This window comes from Rhinolophus sinicus, chromosome 2 (assembly GCF_057876585.1).
Source record: "Rhinolophus sinicus isolate RSI-liver-muscle chromosome 2, RSI-T2T, whole genome shotgun sequence".
Classification (NCBI taxonomy): domain Eukaryota; kingdom Metazoa; phylum Chordata; class Mammalia; order Chiroptera; family Rhinolophidae; genus Rhinolophus; species Rhinolophus sinicus.
Window position 1 is genome coordinate 141,529,775 of NC_142502.1, and position 22,411 is coordinate 141,552,185.

The 22,411-nt window shown below is 41.7% G+C and overlaps 1 protein-coding gene across 3 annotated transcripts in view; it reads right to left on the bottom strand.

The window, feature by feature from the left end:
- Positions 1-21,871, bottom strand: part of ARHGAP25 (Rho GTPase activating protein 25) — an 85,461-nt gene extending 63,590 nt beyond the window's left edge. Inside the window, exon 1 of one of the 3 annotated variants that reach the window (XM_019718366.3) lies at positions 21,416-21,871. In XM_019718366.3, coding sequence (XP_019573925.3) covers positions 21,416-21,668 — 253 coding nt within the window. In that variant the 5' untranslated portion in view covers positions 21,669-21,871. Of the gene's footprint in view, positions 1-21,138; positions 21,284-21,415 lie in introns of those variants that run through there. The other 2 variants (XM_088796114.1, XM_074332093.2) reach the window with 2 other exon arrangements.
- Positions 21,872-22,411: the final 540 nt, after the last annotated feature.

Genomic DNA, 22,411 nt, shown 5'->3' on the forward strand with positions numbered 1-22,411 from the left:
GATAATAGTTTAGTGGTTACCAGAGGGTAAAGGGGGAGGGAGGTGGGCGATGAGGGTAAGGGGAATCAAATATATGGTGATGGAAGGAGAACTGACTCTGGGTGGTGAACACACAATGGGATTTATAGATGATGTAATACAGAATTGTACACCTGAAATCTATGTAACAACAATTGTCACCCCAATACACTTTATTGGAAAAAAAAAAAAGAATGTCTATCTCAAACCAGTCGGAGGGACTTGAGAGGACACTCTATGTTTCTGAAAATTCAACTACTGAAAATTAGAAAAATCATAGGTTCTTAGGAATCAGGCCAAGCGTTTGGTGTTTTAGCAGTGTAAGGAGAAATGATGAAGTCCAGGTGAGATACTTCAAAGAAACAAAAAACGACACGGCAGAAAATTTCTGACACTTCTACTGTATCATAAAATCGAGGGCTGTGGAATGTGAGAAAGGTTTCATTGCTGTGACATTTTGCAATGCTGTTAAAAATTGTTACGGTTTGACAGAAGAAATCATTCTAACTTTATGAAACATCATGAAATAGAAAAAATAATCAATGTCAAAGGCTTTCTTAGAATTACTGACTTGTGGGAAATTATTGAGAATTTACTTTGTCATAAAATTATGTCGTTTACCAGCATTTCTATTCACTTCAGAACGTGTTTCACAGTATTTGAGTGAGGCTGTGCAGAATGCAGGATTTCCTCTGCGAATCTGCTGCTGACATCCTGCAGTTCTGTTTCCTCTTTGAAGCTGTCAAATTTATCAGCTGTCTGGAAAAAAAATGCTTTAGGGGGTTTCCCTTTTATCGCTCAAGGTCCTTGCAAAAATATTAGGATTTAGTTTGTATGCATCCGTGAGCAACCATAGTGCCTGTCTGACCTAGGCTTTCTTGGAGGTCAAACACAGACTCTGCCCTGATATGTCTCTTTGTGGTTGACCACCCCTTGAGGGTTCTCACAGCCTCACCCCCAAGTCTCTTGCTGTCCAGAGAAGAACTAGAAGAACATCATTCTTCTTTCTTTTCTCGCTATCCTTGTGTTTGCATTTAGCCAATGCTCACGAAAGAACAAACTAAACATCGAACTCCTGGGTGCAGAAGCTGAAGAAGCAGGAAGCACAGATGGACAAACAGGAAGTGGAAGAAGAGGAACCACGAATGGGTGACTCTGTGACTGATGCTGTGACACACCTAATTCACTCCCAATTCTGAGATGTGCCTCTGGCCTGGCACATCTTCTAGCATAAGAAACCCTTTCAAGGTGAAAAGTAATGTGCAATGTTTGGATTGGGTTTTGTTTTAGTGGAATAATTTCACTAAACTCAGTATGTACACTAAATGGAGATTCATCAAACATAAAATAACTGACCTATCTTATAATAAACTGGCATGGGGCACATTTAGAAAAGAAATAGTAATATTTTAATGTGAAATAAAAAATGGAAATACCGTGTTTCCCTGAAAATAAGAACTAACCGGAAAATAAGCACTAGCATGATTTTTCAGGATGCTCGTAATATAAAACAAGCCCTACCGTATTTTCCCCAAAATAAGACTGGGTCTTATGTTAATTTTTGCTCCAAAAGATGCATTAGGGCTTATTTTATATTACGAGCATCCTGACAAATCATGCTAGTGCTTATTTTCCGGTTAGGCCTTATTTTCGGAGAGACATGGTAAGGATTTACTTCATGTGCTCAAGAATCATATTTGTTCTCCTTCAACTCCACCTTTTCCCTCTCTCCTTTTCTTCCTGGCATTTTTTATTGTTCCAACTGTGAAATGGCTGATTTCAAATCAAACCTAAGAGAAGTGAGAGGGGGCTGTACCCAGATTTAAGAGCAGCTCCTGAAAGCATCTCTTCCTTTTAACATACAGTAAGACGTTCCAAAATACAAATAGAAAAACCGATTAATTGACTTGAACATTAAGTTCCATTGATATATAACATGAGTTTTGTTATACCAGGGACAAACGTATTTTTGAGGAGATGAGTTTCCAGAATGCTATTTCTATTTGCATAATTTTGAGAAAGAGGATCCAGAATCATATTCTGGAGTGTTCAGCCATAAAAATTGCACTGACTATTCCAATCTTCCAGCTCTTTGCCCTGCATGATAAAAAAAACACTGGAAAATGTGACTTTTGTCATCTTTGGGAGGAGGCCTGGGAAGGGAGGGCTGAGCGTTCACAGTGACACAGGAAATCTGTGTTTGTAATGCTTAAGTGTGTGGGTGTGTTCACGTGGGCAGTGCTGCAGAGGAAAAATGAAAGAAAATATTTGCAAACTATTGCAGGCAAGAGCTGAATAAGAGGCTCAAAGAGTCTGTAACGTTCATAAAACATTTGATATCCATAGAGTATCCTGGGTTGGGATTATCAAAAACAACTCTTGGCATAAAAAATGCAATCTACAAAAGAAAAATATTATAGTTTATCAAAATAAAAACTTTTTACTCTATGAAAGACACTAAGAGAATGACAAGCAAGCCACAGAATGGGAGAAAATATTTCCAAATCAGATATCTGACAAAGGAATTGTATTCAGAATATATAAAGAACTCTCAAAACTCAACAATAAGAAAACAAACAAACTGATTTTTAAAATAGGCAAAATATTTGAACAGGCACTTCACCAAGTGAAAAGATGCTAAATGTCATTTGTCATTAGGAAAACATAAAGCAAAACCACAATACTAGTTAGCAAATAAACAGAACAAAAATATTGATACAAGCAGAAACATGGATAGATCTCAAATGCATTCTGCTGAGTAAAAGAAATCAGACTCCAAAGGCTATGTATTGTATAATTCCATTTATATGATGCTTTGGAAAAAACAAAACTGAAGGTTCGGAGAACAGATGCGTGGCCCAGGGTTAGGGTTGGTGATGAGAGGTTCACAAACAAAGAGAAAGTAGAAGGAAATTCCTTACAGTGATGAACTGTCCTGTATCTTGAGTGTGATGGTTGTCACATGACTCTATGCATCTGCCAGAACTCATATAACTGCAGATCAAACTGACTGAATTTTACTAGATTTCAATTTCAAAATATTTTTTTTATCTGCTCATTTATTACACATTTGTTACACAGAACTGTGTGACGTTCTCATCTTGTCCTGACCTTCAAAAGTTTCCATAGCTTACGCAAGTTCTGAATGAGACAAAAGTGACACCTACCAGTCTACAGCGACTTAGGTGAGGTCTGTGGCCTCAGGGGGAGGACCATCATATCAAGCTAAATCTCCCCAGATTATAAGGGAGCAGGATCCCAGAGTTAGCTGATGGTGTCCCTTTGATGGACACTAGCATAGGCCAAGGGCTTGCCATCCCCAGCAACAAGCCCACACTCCTGTGGAAAAAGTCCAACCCTGCTTCTCGTCCAGATTATTCATTTTGGTATCCCAAACAAATAAGGGAATATAGCCAGGGGTGTTTCCTTCCATAAACACAATCTCCTAATTCCAGTGGCACTGGGTTTTAGCACAGGGGATAGCACAGTGTTGGCAAGTTAGGGCGGTTAGAGACCCCGCAAACGAGTTCTCTTGTGGACAGTAGTAGGAGGCCCACTGGGTGGTATTCAAGAGACCTAATATCCAGGCCTGGTTCTGCTGATAACTTGCTGTGTTCGTACTTGGGCAGTTCATGTAATTTTTCCATGTTTTCTCATTATCTTAGTCAACAATTTTTGGCATGAAACAGATTCTGAATCAAGCTGGTTTAATGTAGTTAGTTGGCTAGATAGAAAAATAAGTAGATAGATAGATGATAGATAGATAGATAGATAGATAGATAGATAGATAGATAGATAGACAGATGGCTTGATAGACAGATAAATAGATGAGTGGTTCTCAACTGAGAATGGTCTTACTTCCCTACCCCAGGGGAATATTTGGCAATGTCTAAAGATATTTTTGGTTGTTATAGTGGAAGGGCTGCTACTGACATTAAGTGGGTAGAGTCCAGGGGTACTGTTAAACACCCTACAATGCACAGAACAACCCCCAACAACAAAGAATTGTCTGGCCCCAAATGGCAATAGTGCTGAGGTTGAGAAACCCTGATATAGACACACACGTGCATACAGAGATAATGTGTCTGCGTGTGTGTATAATTATTTTTAAGGATAACATATTATCTCAAAAAAACCTAAGAAAGCTTTGGGAAAAGAATCATGGCTCAGAATGAGTAGAAATCAAGGTAGAGTTTGCAAGTTTTGAGCTCTTAGCAGAGTTTAAGGGTACCTCCTCTTGGTGACTTACAATTTGTAGGGTTCAGTTCCAAATGCCTATTCTCTATAAACCTCAGACTGGGAGAAAAGATAGAGGCAGCTTGAGTCAGATGTTAAGCATGGTCCAGTCAGCTCTGTCCAAAGGGGAAGGGTTACAGGGGCCAAGCCTGTGGCCACCCATGGAGACTGGGCTGGGAGCACTCAGAGGGGGAACTGGGGAGAACAGACCCAAAGAGGCCCATTACATTTATCTGTAAAGTGATAATAACACCACCCATCTTCTACAAGCTTACCATTAAACAAGTAACTGTGGACCTCAGGTCACCCGGAAGCAGAAATGGCAAGTCCCTCCTTGAAATGGAATTCATAATCTTTCTCTTTTTTTTCCTTTCTATCTTGAAGAACAATTTGCAATATTTACACTGCTACAGTACAAATGGAACCATAACTTATGCTCCATACTTTGCAAGACTGATTTCATACGTTAATAAGTTTTGCTTCTTTCTAGCAGTATCAAGTTGTACCCCTTTAGAGCTGTCAGGTTATGGAAAATAATTTTTCTGCCTACCCTTTATGATATAAAGACCAAGTGAGATGATAGAAAGTACAATAAATCCCTACCCTAACACAATAAGTGGGATCCAAAATTAAATAATCGACTATACCCACACGGTCACATTATTTTGAAGCTAATGAGATGGCAGCCATGAACTTGCTCAGCTTTCCAGGAGCAGCTCCAGAGAAGTCTGGCTGCGCCAACCAAGCCATCCCAGACCCTGCTGATGTGCTGCCATCTGGTGGCCACGGTCTGCTTCAGTTTCCACATCAAGGAACAGGATGCGGTCCCATTGTTGGCCAAGACCTGCATTGCAGTTCAGAAATAAGCAGCAGTTCCAGGAATTTCCCAGTTAGTTCTCATCATTGCATTAGCTCCGGCCAGGAAGACTAGACCAGAAAAAGACTGTGGACTAGGGAACCTTGTGATGTTTCCTTACTCAGCCTTATCTTTTCCTCCACATCTCTCTACACACAACACCCAGAAAATCCTTTTGGGCAGGAGAGGCAGGACAGAGAACAGGAGCCAATTGCTTATTACATTATATCTGGGCTAATTATCGTCGGGTTCCTTACTGAGGGGTTTTTCTCTGCTTGGGAACATCAACGAGAGGTTTTAACCATTATAAGATTGCAGACCCTTTTGAGAATCTGCATGTACACATATAATTTTTTGTACAACTTCAGGAGGGTTGTGGGCTTACCGGAGCCAATCCAGGGCACAAACTGGAAGGATATTGAAGTTGACCTGATATAGGTGTTAGTCGGGTATTATATGGATAATCATAAGCTGCTCTGAAGTCATTAGGAATAGAAAGGAAAAATGGCAGGGGTGGGCATGAAAGAAGGAAGAGGAAAGCTGTACTAATTGGAGGATAATGAGGCCCGTACTATCTTCTAAAATGTGCCAAATGCCCATATGGCTCTTTAGCCATATGTGTTCATGCTGTATATCCTACACCCTCTCTCTTCACCCTTAACATCGGGCTCTTGTTTTACACACCTGAAATTTTCCTGGCCCTCCCCATACCCTTTCCGAGTTCCTGTCCAGAGTTCCTGGCAGACCAGCAGTGAGGCTTGAGTTGGGAGTGAGAAGACTGGCTGGGATTAGGTCAGCACCCCAACTCACCGAGCAAGCATAGCAAGTCCTGCACCTTTTCTGGGCTCTGAATAAGGACAAGCATTCTTAAACTTTGGGGATGGAATGAGACTCTGTGTGCAGGTGAAAATTATTGAGAGAATTGGAAGTGGTCTACAATTTTTGGATTCTGCAATATTATTCCCAAAGCAAGTCCTTCTAGAATACTTGATAAGCAATTCATGTTTAGATCAGGTGAAATAAGTGTCACCTGGACTTGCTGGGAGACAAAGGATGAAACTTCTTTTTTTCCAGCATCAATAGCTATTGTTAGTGTCCCCTCCCCCCACACACATATCATAAGCAAAAAACTTTCACCCTTTGATTTCAGCAACATACTAAAACATCATTTTTTTTCCACCTCATGGACTGTTGTATATTACTCACAGCTATACTCTGGAATATAAAGAATGCTTTAACGTACATTACTAGAGAAGAAAAAATTTCAAAACTCAAAACAATGAAAATGAAGTAACACAACACCAAACATTTCAGGAATCACTGTTTCTGGTCCCCTTTCCAACTTGACACGGGAGCTGCCATTGGGCTGTGGCAGCACTCAGGGCAGCAGATCTCCAGGTTTGCTGCATATCTGGGCACTTGGGAGTTTATAAAAATGCAAATACCTAGACTACACCCCTTGCCACTTAAATCAGTATCTCTGGAGTGGAGCCTAAGGAGCAGAGTTTTTAAAATCCTCCTCAGGTGTCAGTCAAGTTGAACAATCAATGGTTTAGAAGAGGGGTAGGGGAGGTTCAGTTCAGGAACCTCATGCCAACTTTGCATAATTCCCCTGAGTCCTGGAGTGATTGTTCTGATCAGTGAAACTATCCACACGCACAGGGACTGGGAAACTTGTAGAGAATAAGTAAAAGACCATGAAAACTGAAGGCTGGGCAATGGTTAGGAGGCTTGCGGTGCAATCTGGGCCTGAAATGGAGTTAAGACAAGTGGCCAGATTTGAGACAGAGGTAGGAGATAGAATTAATAGGTCTGGTGAGCACTATTTGCAGTAGAAAAAGGTCCTGAAGTCAAGGACTAGCTCAATAATGACCCAGTTCCTGGGATACAAGGTGGGAGAACACCAGGGTCAGCTACATAATTTGTAGGGCCCACTGCAAAATGAAAATATGGGTCCCCTTGGGCAAAAATTATTGACTTTCAAGATGGTGACAGCAAAGCATTAAACTGAACTCCAGCCCTTTCTGAGTTTGGGTCCCTGTGTGAATGCACAGGTCACACATCTATACAACCAGCCCTGAGAAGGCGATCTTGGCAACTTGATAGAGCAGGGAGGAGTGGACAATAAAGGGGATGCATGGAGAGAGACAAGTAGAAACTAGAGATGGAAGGCCACTGGACTGATGACTCTGGCTCTTTGAAGGACCCACTGAAGTGCTAGCTAGAGTTATTGCAGGAGATTTTCCTCCTGGTTGGTGAAATTCTTGTGGAATATTTGAACAGCAGAAGTGTGTCCCTGAGGGTTACAATTTGCCCAGGCATTAACTGACTGCTGAGGTGCCAATGGTGTCAGAGACACTGGTGAAGGAGTCTATAAAATGGGCCATTCCAAGTGGAGAAGATAGAGTTGCATGCAAACTTTGCAATGGTGACATAAGCCAAAATATTGATCAGAGTTTAGTGCAGGAAGTAGAAACTACCTTACAAGGCTTATGATCTTATTAGGATTATAAGGATGATGATGATTATTATTATTATTATTACAAGAATTATTGTTATCGTAGGTGGTTGATAAGCTTATGAAATATTTGGAAGAGCTGAAGGAGTTGGTGCTAAGTCCCTGGAACCCCCCCCACCCCACAGCAATACAGACCTGATTCCCTCAGGGAGTTACCACCTGGGAAGCCATCATTGGGGAAATTCCACAAGTAAGACCCCAGCACAGTGGCTGCTGCCACTAACCTTGTGCCCAGGACGTTGGAGAGTGGACACTGAAGCTGTGCTGCCCAGATGCCTCATGTGCTCCAATTTTGCATGCCAGGAGCAAGAGCCAGAAAGGAGCCACGGGAAGATGCCTGCACTTTACTTCCACTTTCCAGATCTCATATGAGTAAATCTAACTGGAGGAATGTAATCTATTTCTAGAATCCTAGCTGCAAGAGAGTCTGAGAAATCTTGGATTTCAGCTTTCCAGTCTCTCCAAAGAGAGAAAACGTAAAATGACACTTGAGTGACATAGTCCACAGTAACAATCACAGCCTGCTTTGTCATCGGTAATTGCCTAAGGGCGTACTTACATTCTGAACATGTGGTTGATAAGCTCAATTTCACTGCTGATGGGTGGCCCGTGAAAGTCAACTTGTAAGGCTTTGAAGAGTATCCTCCCAAACTGCACACCTACATGGAGGCTCCGCTTCTACCCACCTCACATTCTCCATTTGTTCCTCCTCCTTTTCCCAGCTGTCTCCATCTGAGTGCCTCTGTCTCACTCCCTCTGTCTTTCTTCCATGTGTCCTCTGTCTTGCTCCTCACCTCTTACCTTAGCTTTCCACCTCTACTAACTGATCATCCAACAACACTGATGCATAACTTTTGTATTTGTGTTTCCTGAGTAAAGCTACTTTGCGCCTGAGTTAGGAACTCCCTGGATGCTAAAGATGAAACCAATGTTAAAGAGAAGAGGGGGAGGGGAAGCAGGCTGATGAACATACACCTCCAGTCCCCTGAGTCTGAAGTGAAGGAACTCTGACAACACTTTAGTCTCAGCCACCAAGAAGACTTTGATTACAGGAGCAAGAAGTACCCCTTGTGTGACTTAGGGCCTGAAATTGCTCAAGAATAGCTGATACTCAGTCACCCACATGCTGTTCCAAATTAACTTCAGAAACTGAAAGTCCTACTTCCTTCTCCACAAGAAAGTCAGAACTGCCTCTCTAGACCAAACTGTGGCTCAACCCTAATAAGGACAACAAAAAACATACATTGGCCTTAACTTACTTCATTGCTCTGTGGTGGAGGAAAGTGAGAAGATCTTTTGGTCACCTGCTGTATGCCAGGCTCTGTTTTTGGAACGATGATCTAGAAGTAAAGGAACCAAAACCCTGCCTTCAAGGAGCTTACAGTCTAGTGGGGGTTCTAGGCCATAGACAGGCAAAGAAATGAATGTCATTTCAGTTACAAAAAAATGCATGAAGAAAATATTTTTCTTTATGAAATATGAAAGTGAGAGTGATGGCGAGAGAAGGTGGTAAGACCTTGAGGAGAAAAAAAATAGGTTTGGGGGGAAAAGGAAAGTACATTTACCAGGTAGGCATAATAGGCTTCTCTGGCTCTGTTGAATGTCTACCTAATAGGATTGGTTACAAATTTTAAGTTAAGTCCAAGCAGCTCAGCGGTCCGATTTTTCCCAGCCATGCTCGGCTGCCCAGGTACCGGCACCGAGAAGGTGGATCATTGGTTCAAACAGGGTTAAGGGTGTTTCCAGATGGTTATGATAGTAGGAGAGAGGCCAGAGGATTCAAGGGTATTGGTTCAGCAGTTCTACAACGTCGGTGTTAGGAATCCATGGTGAAGAGGACGTAATGGATGATTGGTGGTGAAAACGTGGTAGAACCTGTGGATTGGTAGTTCACTGAGATCAGAGAATTGCTAGAGTGGGCGAGCTGGGCACACAGGGTGTGGTGGTCACAGTGTGGAAAGCCCAGAAGGAAGGTTTCGGAGATGATACAATTATAGGGATGACATGGTTGACTTATGATTATGAGCAGCTGAGCTGGTTGGAGGAAGTATTGTTGGAGATGAAGTCAACAAAGGAGAGATCCTACCAATAACAAAATAACGGTCTGTGGTCAGGCACTATGCTATGTGACGGACTCACATTATTTGATTCTTATAACAAACCTATAGAGTGGGTAGGACTACTGCCTCCATTTTTCAGATGACAAAACTGAGGAAACCACTTGCCCAAAGTCAAAGAGATGATAAAAGTCTAGGCTGGAAATCAAATCCGCTTATCTGACTTCAAGGTGGTGTTCTTAAAGACACCCCCTGAACACACTAAACTGACATCTGGCTTCTTAGTTGAGTTGGGGGGGGTGGTGGTGGTGATGGGGGGGGTGTTTTCTTTCAAGAAACTGTTTATGTGGAACCTCACTTTTCATCTGTAAAGACACAAAGATGACTAAATCACCACTAACTTTTATTATAACGCTGGGCATTTCAGGCCACAGTAGGATGAGATGTGGGGATAACTTTGTGCTGACCAGAGACTGGTTAAATCCAGGGCTTTCTGGAGAAAAACAATAAAAACAGTTTAGCATTGTCTGCGGGCTCCCTCTAGTGGCTATTAGTAAGAATAGCAGTGTGGGATTGGGTTTTTTTGGAGAGTACAGACTTGAATTAACAAGTTAAAGCTTTCCCGTTGTAGATATTTAGGGACTATAGCTCAAGTGGAACAAGGAAACTTTAATTATAGAACAAACCTTGTGTCAGATTTTTAAATGTCACAATTGCAATTACATCACTTGTCTGCTTCACTGTCTCTCCAGTGAGACTGTGAGCTACTTGAGGTCAAGATCTTAACCATTTTTATTTTCTTACATCTTGAGCCTTGTACAGTTCCCAGCCCATTGTAGGTTTCTGGTAAATATGTATCAACCAGAATAGAAGGAAAATGAGCAAAGTTTAATTCCACAGAAGAAAGAGGGATAATCCTACTTGGGCAATTTGGGAAGGCTTCCAGAAGGAGATGGGTGCTGGTGGCCATAGTGATGGGGAGGGAGGGGTATAGTTGTAAAAAGAAATCCAGAAAGTAGAATAGCAAACCTTGGGGCCAGATATAGATTCCACAGGGCAGGAATTTTGTGTGACTCTGAAAAGAAGTACCTGCCATAGGACTGACAAGTATGGCTCCCATCCTTCCAGAGAAAGTATGAGCAAGAATTAAAAAATGTCATAAACACAGGTGGAGGAAGCTAACATGGCAGATTCAGGTAAGCTGAAGAAAAAAATTGAAAGGACTTCTCACTGTGGGTACAGAAAAACAAAACACAAAAAACAAAAAACCCAAACATAATAATTCAAGGTTTTAAGAAAATTTCCCATAGTATCATTTTAGCCTAAATGGTGTGACCGCACCAGAAATTCAATTCAATAGATATACAGAGCACCTATCACAATAATGGCATTATTTTCTCAAAATACCTGGTTTTCTCAGATATAGAGTGCTGGGATTAGGATGCCTTTTCTGGTTTTCGTACTGACAGCCTCATATCTCAGGAACCCCTTGAGTCAGAGGCGTATCAGAAAGGCTGTCGCCCGAGCTGAGCCAGAGAACTCAGAATGGCTCAGAAGGGGATTGGTGCCAAATGAAGAGAAGGCAGGTAGGTCTCAGAACAGAGCATGAAGGACCTTGGCTGAGAATGGACCAGGGATGACAACTGTACTCGGTCCTATTATCACCATAACTTTGGGCTGTGTGCATGGTGAGATTTCTCACCCACTAGCAAAATGGGTTTCTGGGTCATAATGACCAAGCACACAGAATAAAATGTAGGAGGACAGTTAGAGGGGAAGAATGCACTCACAAGAACCCTTGGGTTGCAACAGCAGAATTGAGGCCAAAAAAAGACAGGGAGTCTCATTTCTAAGGTCCTGCTGTTTCCTCACAATTACATCTAAAAATAAGGATCTGAAAATGAATAGTAAGTCACATGCAAGATTCTTGCAGTAAATCAGAAACACTAGCAGATTACTGCTGCTGTAACCCACATGCAAGTGACCACAGACATTAAACATTGATGCCAGTGAGGCCCAAACAAACAACATACAACTTCACTTCTGTGGCCAGAGCTACATGGGACAGTAGGAGACATTAGCAGCTCTGAGGGAAGTGGTTCCTTAGTGACGGGGGAGGGTCCTCCAGGCAACGCACAATGCAGAGTCTCTCTTTTCCTACCCAAAGTAAGGGAAGTTTGAGGAACTTCTCCCATCACAATGGCACAGAGACGGTGATATCTCTACAGCAGACATTCTGCTGGAACCTTACCAGAAGCTCCTCATTAATCTTATAGGAAAGTCACAAGTCAGGCACTGTACTGACTTAGGAATGCAATGGCGAGAGAGAGAGAGAGAGAGAGAGAGAGAGAGAGAAAATTTTTAGAAAGAGAGAAGAAAGAAAATGGAAAAAAGAAGAAAACTCATGTATAGCTACATAAGCATGATTGATAAAATTCATGGGCATTAAGGAAGGACAGCACATTCAAACACTGGAGGTAAGAGGAGTAGAAACAAGACATAGCCAGTCAGCTACAGACCAGCATGATTGTTTTGGGCCAGGGACTGACACTGGGCAGGAAAGCAGATCAGTGGATGTTGTGAGGACCATTTGTCTAAAGAAAAGAAAAAACTGAACTGCGCCAAGACAAAGAAAACCCTAGCACTGCTGGCTGCAGCTTTCACCAATGACTTGGTTAGAAGGAGTTGATATCATACGTAAACGGTAACAAGGCCCAGAGTGGTGATATAATGACAACTGATGTTTATGAAGCACATAGCAGTGATGATATTACGGTTTTACAAAAATCATCTCCTTTAATCCTCACAATAACCATATGGGTTAGCATTATGTCTCCATTTCACAGATGAAGAAACTGAGGATTAAGGTCACATAGCTAGTAATTAGTGATGGTGGGATTCAAACTTAGTCAATCTGACTCCGAACTGACTTTCTGACTGTCATACTAAGTATCGTTGACTCATTTTATTACAGCTAGTTCAAACTCTGTCAGAAAATTCTTTTTGTAAAATTTATTAAATTATTTTAAAATTAAAAAAAAAAATTCTACATCAGCCTCAAAATCTTCATACAGTAGCACTTCCTCTTTCACTTGGAAACTCCCAAACCAACAAGGAATCACACCAAAGGTTCAGAAGCCGTAGGCTAGGGGTCCAGCAGTAGAGTATCGCCAGTCCCATCTAGAACTAAGACCTATGTGTGCACATTTTATGAGTGGGTGAGTAGCACAGGGGGGAAGCGAGGAAGTGAAGCAGTTGTCACCTGAGTCAGTCACAGTTCTGGTGACGGACCCTTCACAGCTTATGGAGAAGATGTGGTGGCACCAAAGTTGAAAAACACATTTTTTTTTTTTTTTCAGAAAGACAAAGGTGTAGGTGAGGAAGTGCTGTCAGCATGAGAAGTACAACATCAAGAATGTCTTTGAAATGGACCTATCACATAGAGGGTAGGAAATAGATGTTTTATGAATGAATGAATGAATGAATGAATGAATGAATGAATGAATGACATGAAATGGTAGGTGTCAATGTTCTAAAGATACTATCATTTAATGCAACTCCAGGGGAAAAATGTGAGTGGTAGTAGAACTGTTCATGTATGAACTAAAAGAATGGTGTATTCTTAGAAAAATCGTAATGCCCAATTGCTACTACTAGTAAGTATGAAATCTACCCATAGGCTATCTGAGGAGCGGTGTACTGATATAATGCATATACTTACCCTCTCTTCTTCAAATAAGAAAATTAATGGAGTTTTTAATATTCAAGCAGAAAACTTATTTGCAATGAACACACACATTTGTATCAAAGACAAAGGAAAACAGGTGTGATAGCTGAATGGGTGAAAGTTTTGAATGAGCTTCAATTTAGCGCTGAGCTTCCTGTCAGCCAAGACAAAATGAGAAACACAGTAAGTTACACAACTGTCTTATCATAAAAGGAGGAAGCATGGCAGACCCTCAAAAGAGACATAGTACTTCTGAGCACTGAATGCTCAACAAATTTTTCTCACACAGACTTACACAAGGGACTGTTGTTGGCATTATCCATTCCTTGTTCTCATTTTTACAACACAATCAGGAGCAAATTTCATTAAATCATTCCTTGCTGTAATGATTTTTTTAAAAAATGAGGTTGTGCCATTAAAACATAACTCGGTGAGCCCATTCTGTGAGGGTGCCAAGGTAATGTAGTTTGATCTGAGGTTAGATATGAGATTATCTCTAAGAAAAGAAACAGGTGTTTGCTGAACACCTAATGTATTATGTGCACGAAATATTTTCTTCCTCTCAACATACGCAATGTTAATCCTATTTAATAGTTAAGTTATGCAACTTGTCCTGGGATTCACCGCAAATTAGCAGAAGGGTCCCAAGTCCATGCATTATTTTCTGTACATGCCCCTCCTGCCCTCCCACTTTCCTATCAAGGAGAGTCAACGGGCAATTTGTCCCTTAGACAGTCTTTTGTCAGTGCCATTTGCAGGCAATTAGAGTTTATTCTCTCCAGGGAGGGCCTGGAGTGCTGGTGTTGTATATTACTAATTAACGACTATTTTCTTTGTTCAAAAACCAAACAGCCGGTTGGTAGGATTGACTCATATCATGCGAGTTCAGAAGCATTCATTGAATTCACCTCAACGGAAGTCTACAGTCTCTAGAGCTATGCGTTTCTCTGTTTAAATAGCTTGGGAAAGGATAACTATCCTCTCTGTCCATGGATGTGCAGACTTAGGGAGACGCAGAGGACGAGATGTCTACACTGGTGACTTAGGAATGGGGTGGTAATAAAGAAGTCCTGAGTAGAGAGGGTTCCAGGTCAATGAGCAGGGAACTGAAAGAGGTGAAATGTGACTGAGGTCTGGAGTGTGAGTGTGTGTGTGTGTGTGTGTGTGTGTGTGTGTGCATGCGAGGCAAGCAGGCAGGTGAGCCGGGCCAGATCGTATGGACTTTTAGTTTAATCCCTTCACAAGGAGGAGTTATACCAAATTACAAAGATTTTTTTTCTCCAGAGAAACAGAGGCTGTGTACAGGAACACCAGTGTGAGAAAGATGGATTCACTGAGGAACGTACATGTTTCTATCCTTTAAAAAAAAAAAAGGAATGACAGTGATAGGATAGAGTTGGTGGGACCAGAATTCCTACTCGTAGCTGCCCTCCTCTGGCTCCCATGGCTGTTCTCATCCCAGGCTGTTCTCGATGTCTTGTCATTGTTTCCTTGTTGGTACCCCACTAGCCTATAAGCCCTGCAGAAAGAAGCAGAGATCAGGACTGCCTTTATATTTGGCCGCCAGACCTATGGGTATAACTCTTTTGTTTTGTTTTTTTGGTAAGGTGATTTTTTTTGTTTGTTTGTTTTTGTTTTTTAGAAAGCTTTCAAAGGGGAAAAACGGGAGAAAAATGGTGATGAGCAAAGCATAAGACAAAATCTGTAAATCATTTTCTCTCTTTGTAACTTCCATATCTCAGTTCCCATCTGGGAAGTCTACAAAATTTACATACTATTCTCTGGATGGAGCCCCTCTGACTGGCCTGTGCCTCCCCCTGGATCTCCCGTGGTGTTTTCCTGGCTCTCCACAGGTGTCCTTTGGTCTCAATTGCTGTGGCCATCACTGGGGCTTCCCTTTAGCTCTTCACACACTCCCTTCTCTTGTATCCAATTACCCAACCACAGTGCTGCCTCATGAGAGGTTATACTTCTCTTCTTTCAAGCAGTCTTATGTGTGAAGGAACCATCATCATCAACTTATTCTTCTCAGTCAGTCCCGGGATCTTTCCAACACCCCTACAGCGGGCATTCGTTACCCGAAGGACCATGCTCCAGCTCTGAAGGCGACAGGTGGGGTCTCCCTAGGGTTCTCCTACTAGACACTCTGCACTCATGCTTTATAGGTAAACTGAGAGCCAGCAGTGGCAGCACTACCGTGTCTGGAAGGTACCTACGTAGGGCTCTGTATATACCATGCCAGGACCATGTGACGTCGCACTCTAAACCCATTTGCAGAGACACATTTACTGAGAGCCACTGAGTTCACTTCTGCCAATCCAAGTAACCTCTGGCTCCCAATCTAACACAAAGTACAGAATCTGAGTCAACCTTGCCTAGTGTCTGCAGGGAGGACTATGCCCGCGAGTGAGCAGAAAACGAGATTTTGATTTCCCCCCCTGTCACCACTCTGCTGCTGTGTAGGATGACATTCGTCCCTGTTCCCCAAGAGGCCAGGAGACTCTCAGTCTGGGCAGCAGGAGGCATATACACCTTTTGGAAAGAATTTATGCTTAAAGGTAAGTCAATGACAACATAGAGACAGACGTTTTTTCTTGAACAAGGAATAAAGACAGGTATGGGCCCTGAGAGGGGCACAGCCCCGTGTCAGAGTTCACTGTCTGAGGAAGGCTTTTGCTTGTCCTTATCTCTGCCTGTATGCATAGGACCTCTATCCATCAGGGATCAGGAGCCGCTCAGAGAGTGTCAAGGCTTTAGCCACAGCCCATAGGCTACATCTGGTGCACAACCCAGGCTGGTCCAGATTACGGCATTGTAAGTCTGGCAAAGCTAAACACCAAATAAAGACCAACCTGGAGAACCAGCATTCCAGTGTTCAGATAAAGTGAGAACTATGCTAAAGCAGGCTGGCCTGGTCCCTGTGGGGCTATGTCAGTCTTTCAAGAAAACCTGTATCCTGAGTACAGATGCCCAGAAAGTCTACAGGTGATCAGCTATGGGTTCTAGCTTGTTCCAAACTCTGTAGTCAGACGAGGGTTTTACAGTTGCCTTGCCTATCAGACATGTGCCAACATGCCTGGCCAAGCGCTTTGAAATTCGTTTTAGCTTTGGCTATTTTTATTAACACAACGAATACTGTTTCATTATAAAAAGCCTGCAAAATACTTATAAAATAATAAGACATATGGGTGTGGGTATATCTTACCTATAAATCTTTCACCCCTAGTTAACTACTATTAACAAATTGTGTACATTTTTCCAGATTTTTGAGGGTTTATTTACATGTTCGTTTCTTTGTTCATTTGACATATAATAATAAACTAAACTCTCATGTACCTACCACTGGAGTTAGGTACTTTTGAAGCTTCCCAAATGCATTTCCCTTCCTTTCCCCTCCCAAAGTAACACTCACCCTGAATTTTATATTAGTCAACTCATTTTTCTTTATAGTGTTGCCACATATATTTGTGGCTCTTAATCTAAATATAAATGAATCTCATTCCACTCTTTCATAACTTCCTTTTTCTGCCCAATATTAAGTTCCTGCTATTCAATGTCACTTAAATGTATTACTATAATTAATTACATTTTGCTCTTAGGTAGCATTCTGTTTTATAGATACTATCCTTTATTTTTCCATGCTATTACTGATGGGCATTTAGGTTGTTTCCTGCCTCCTGTTATTACAGCAATACTGCCGTGGAACTTCCGTACATCTGTTCTCATTCACATGAGCAACAGCTGCTCCAGGCGACAGTCTCCCGAGTGAAATGGCTGCTTTGTGGGTTTGCACATCATCAGTTTCACTAATCAATGCCAAACAGGTTTCCAAAATGGTTATATCCTCAGTGAAGGAAAGTTCTTATTGCTCTACGTCCTAGGCAACACTGGACTTGTCAGGCCTTTTCATTTTAGCCAATTTGGTGGGTGAGAAAAAATATATCATTATGTTTTTAATTTACATTTCCGAATTAATTGTGATTAAGATTATTTCCATATGTTTACTGGCAGTATTATTCCTAGCTTTTAAGATGTCCGCTCATGTTGTTTGTTCATTTTGAATCATTTTTATTGATTCATAGAATGTCTTTATATATTGGATTCTTTCTATCCCTGTGTATCTATATATCTCTCTATGCATGTATCTATCTAAAACTATACTTTCAAATATGATTTCTTTTAATGAGAATAATAACCTACATTGCATAAAGTCTTACGGTTTTAAAAATTGGTCTAGTTACAAAGGTCTCAAGTAACAAATATTTTCATTCCCTTTACTCTGATTTTCTAAGGGACAGAACTAGACTCCATATCACACAAATCATGATTTACCAAGTGGAAAAAACAAAACAAAACAAAAAAACCTCCACTATTGTCACTATTCACTTTACTACTTGGGAGTCTAAGATAATGAATTTTTGTTTCTGAATATTTTTTTTCAACATTAAATTTCAGAGAGAAAAAAGTTAAAACAACCTCCCCTCCATAGTCACTTTCATTAGGTATCTCAGAGTCACATGCTCTCTAGGGCATGTTTTCCCCTATTCTGGCTTGGGGAAACTGAGAAAAAAATAAAATGTGACTGGATACAATGAGGGTGGTGCTGAAATTCACCCAGAAATCTTCCAACAAAATGTTCCCAAACCACAGGGCAAAGGGCAGCTTTCCCTGGCTGGTCAATACTGTTTCCATAGACCACCTACATGCAAAGCAATGGATGTGTCTGACCCCCAGACAGTGCAAGAAAGGATGCTGTGTCCTAGAACCTGACCTCAGAGCTTGCAACTGAGTTGGAAAGACAAATATGTGAAAGAGCGAAAGATTTGCCTAACAGTGCGTGAGAACAGTGGACAGCTGTCACAGTTTTAACTATTGGACTAAAATTGAAGATGACAAAAGATCAAAGGAAGAAATGTATGCTCTTGGCTCCACCTCAAGTCAAGTCTGTTTGCTCTGCATTTCCCTTTCTTGTAATCCCCTCCTCCTCCCCACTACCCCATAATAGGACATGTGCAAGATGGCCAGGGTCAAGTTCTCAAGTTCTTCCACCACTGCCAGGCCCAGGATGGTGGTCTCCAGGTCAGCCCTTCCATCTAGCAGGGCCCTCCCCAGGTCTCTGAGGTGGAAATACAGTAGAGAGCCCCTTTCCCACTCTCAGAGACTTTCACTTTCATGTCAGCCCTGGCTCAGCACTTGAAAGATTTAGGGGAAACTGGATGCACAAACCGCAAAAAGAAAAAAAATTCTGGGGCCCCTTTCTGGGCCACATAATGAATTAGTTTCTTGCTATTTCCCTAAGGAAGTGCTGAACCTGGCATCCTCCCTAGGCTACTGCCCATCCCCCTGAAGTTTTATCTTAGAGCCTCTTGAAAATTGACCTAGACAGTGAGTCATGCGGTAATACTTGGGTTCCGGTCCTAAGTGACTTTATAATCCCATCCTTTAGGTGATTGTCTACTCCAGTGGTTCTCAACGAGGGAAGGTGTCTCTCCCCAGACATCAGGCAATGCCTGGAGATATTTTTGGTTTTCACAACTGTGGTGGTAACGGGGTGCTACTATCATCTGGTAGAGGCCAGCCCACTGTTAACATCTTCTAATGCACAGGACAGCCGCTATCACTAAGAATTTTCCAGCCCCACATATCCACAGTATCCAGGCTGAGAAATCCTGATCTACTCCTCACTAGCCCAGGCTGGGAAAACCACAGGTCATTGGCTTCCACGTGTCTTCTTAATAGGGGGCTTCTTTAACGTATTGTTAAGCCCGTTCCTACATTCACATATAGACACAGGGTGTGGGAGATGGGATCAGAGTTCCTCTGAGTCCGTGACTCTGTCCCTTTGGAGGAGTCAGCTCGTAATCTGAATTCTCATTGCTGTGACACTCGTGAAAAGTATTCTGGCTGCAGTCCAATCTCTCAGGATGACAAACTTATAAAATTCTATAGAGAATGACAAGGGCTCCTCTACATTTTATTATGTAGTTATTTGAAATTAAATTATACTAAACAATATCATCTGCTTGTAGTCAATCATTGATTCAGACAACAAATATTTGTCACATGCCCAGTAGGACCCAGCACCATGCTCAATGCTGGATGAGTGTAACTCTCCGAGACTACTCACTGAGGCCGCAGCCCCTACAGCGGGACTTCTTCCTCAGTGGGATGGAGGTGAGTGTTTGTTCAATTGCAGAGGCTTGGGCCTCCCTCCAGAGATTCTGATTTTACAAACAAGGATGGTGCCCAGGAATGTTCATTTTGAGCAACCACTTGAGGTGACTCTGACATGGGCTTTCCCCAGGACCATGATTTAAGAAATATTAGTAGTACTCATGAAATCTACCCAACCTAATCCCAGGTCTCAGAATATGCAAACCTGAGCTCTAATGTGGTAATTCCCTATACCTCTGGGGGAAAAAGAAAATGTAACCATTCAATCATTTAATCATCCATTATCTCACATTTCCCATTTTTAAACAGAAGGGGAGTAAGACAAACACAAATGGTGAGAGGATAGAAGGACCCCATGTAAACAGAAGCAGGATCCTTTCAAAGGAACGGAACCATAGAAATCTTACTTGTAAAAACAAATTTTTATCACATATAATAGAACAAGCAGTAGCCAAATATAGTGGTGTCAACAGCAATTAGAAGAATCTCTTGCTTATGGAAGAGGTAGGCACGCTACCTGCTCTCTGAACTGACCTCCGCATGCTATGATTCCAACCTCGACTAGGATTGCTATTCCTCCCTCGTTACCAAGATAAATGGCATCTCTGATTACTCTTGATTTTCTTTCAAATCCTTTCTCAGATCTACATATTAATACATCGTTTCATGACTTTGTGATGGACCACTTATTTTGGCAGCACATTAACTGTCTTTAAAAGCCCAAGTCCAAACCTTGTTCCAAGCAAAACTTTTTTAAGCCATTAGAAACACCTTAGCACTTATCTATGTCTAAAATCAAGGAATATCAAATTCATCATATAGGTAGAAGTATAAAACACAGGGAATCACTTTGGGCCCAATTGTTCTACCCTAAATTACTGTGATTAACTTAATAGTAGAAGACACCCATATAAACAAATTCATAATAACAATTATATAACAGATCAAAATCAACGTGTCACAGTGGAAATGTAATGGCTGTATCCGATGTCAGAGGGGTAGTAGATGGGGGAGGGGGGTTATCACTGTGTGAGGGATATAAATGATAAATGTCTAACTAGTACATTGTTTTGTACACCTGAAACTAATAAAAAATATTTTAAAAATACAATAAAAATAAATAAAATCAATGTGTCACTATCATCATTAACGAAAAGAGGTATGGATTAAAGGCTACAACATCTCAGAAAAACATGCCAGGATCCCTTAAGATAATTAATTTAAAATGCACTGTTCTTTTTCAACTCCTCTATCTAAAAATTCCCTTCCATTCTGTCCTTTTAGCTAAAATTGTCTATTATACCTTCAAATGTTTCCATGTTCCTGTCTCGTCCTCATTGTTCACTTTTTGCTACAAGCAACCCCACCTCAGCTCAAGTCCACAGAGAGGGCCTGGAGACCCCATGGGCTCACAAAACGGGACGCCTTGAGTTTACTCACAGATCAAACACTTCAAAAGATTCTATCTACTCTCTGTGCCCCTATCAAAAACCACTCAAAATATGGATGAGCGTTCAAACAAGACTTCCATGATACATAGAGAAAAACTCACAGTTTCCTGTGTGATCTGTAGCTTTAGCCCATCCAACATACTCCAGAACCCACACACGAGGGAGCTCCATTCCACCGCCACCTCCAAACAAAAGAGAACCCCCTCCCAGTGTTTGGGAACTTGGAGCCATCTTATCAACTTGAATGCAAATTTTCCCCCAAACCCAGATTGGCCAAGATCCATTTTCAAGTAGACTATGCTCCCTGCAGACCAACATGCAAATGGTGGGTGCTCAAGTAGAAGAGCCACAAAGGTAACCAAAAGACATGGACCATACCTATTTTCCCAGCCTCTCCTTTCAGGTTGAAATCCCAGTTTCTTGGCAACTTGAGGGACATTTTTCTTCTGGTTCGGGTGAGTAGCTGCTGAAGCGGTGAGTTAGTCACAATTCGCACCCTTCTTGCCTTTTCGATCTTTCCCTCTAGCTGGTGTGTGTGTGTGTTCCCCTTTATGATTGCTTCACAGGCAATCTTCGGCTGGAGGTTGATTTCCCAGTCCGGGTCCTCCTTTCTTTCAGATGAAAGGTCCATTCATCTGTGACTTGAGGATGGCACCCGAACCCCCACCAAACCCCACCCACAGCCCCCGGGGGGCTGGAACCTTGCGAAGCGTGCACCCTGCTTCCCTTGCTTTCAGTTTTACCAGAAATATCCCAGTTGATACTTTGCTCTGCGTCATGGGAAGCAAAGCTCCTGTTCTAAAGAATCTCAGGCCTCACTGAGGAGAGGTCGTGATAAACAACGGCGGCCTCTTGGCTTTTTTTTTTTTAAACTGTCTGCTTCCTTGCATTTGAGGAAGTGGTGGCTGTTCAGTGTAGATGATGCATTATGAGAACACTTTCTTAAGACAATGTTTTTTGGAAATGCTTGTATAAGTAGTACAAGTGCTTTTCTGATATAAGGCTATAACACTGATTAAAAGAAAAATAAAAAGAAAGAAAATTCTAAGATTCTCGCTATATACCTCTAAGCTGTCCTCCTCACTAAATGCATGAGGTATCCACAAATCGTCAGACAACCAGCATTCCCCTAATGTCACTTTCCTTTAAAATGTTCCTGCTATAAGAACCCCATAGTAAGTTCTCCACCTGCTCAGAATCAAGGTTCCAAGTGACCCCAAGCTGACGTAGAGAGGGTTGTGATATAATTAGCTAATAACTTCACTTTAGATGGGGAGACTTCTCACATGTTATAATGGGTCTTTGACATTGTGTACAGGGTATGGGTTTGGGAATCAGACTGACATGGGTTCCAAAGCCAGTTCTCCCGCTTCC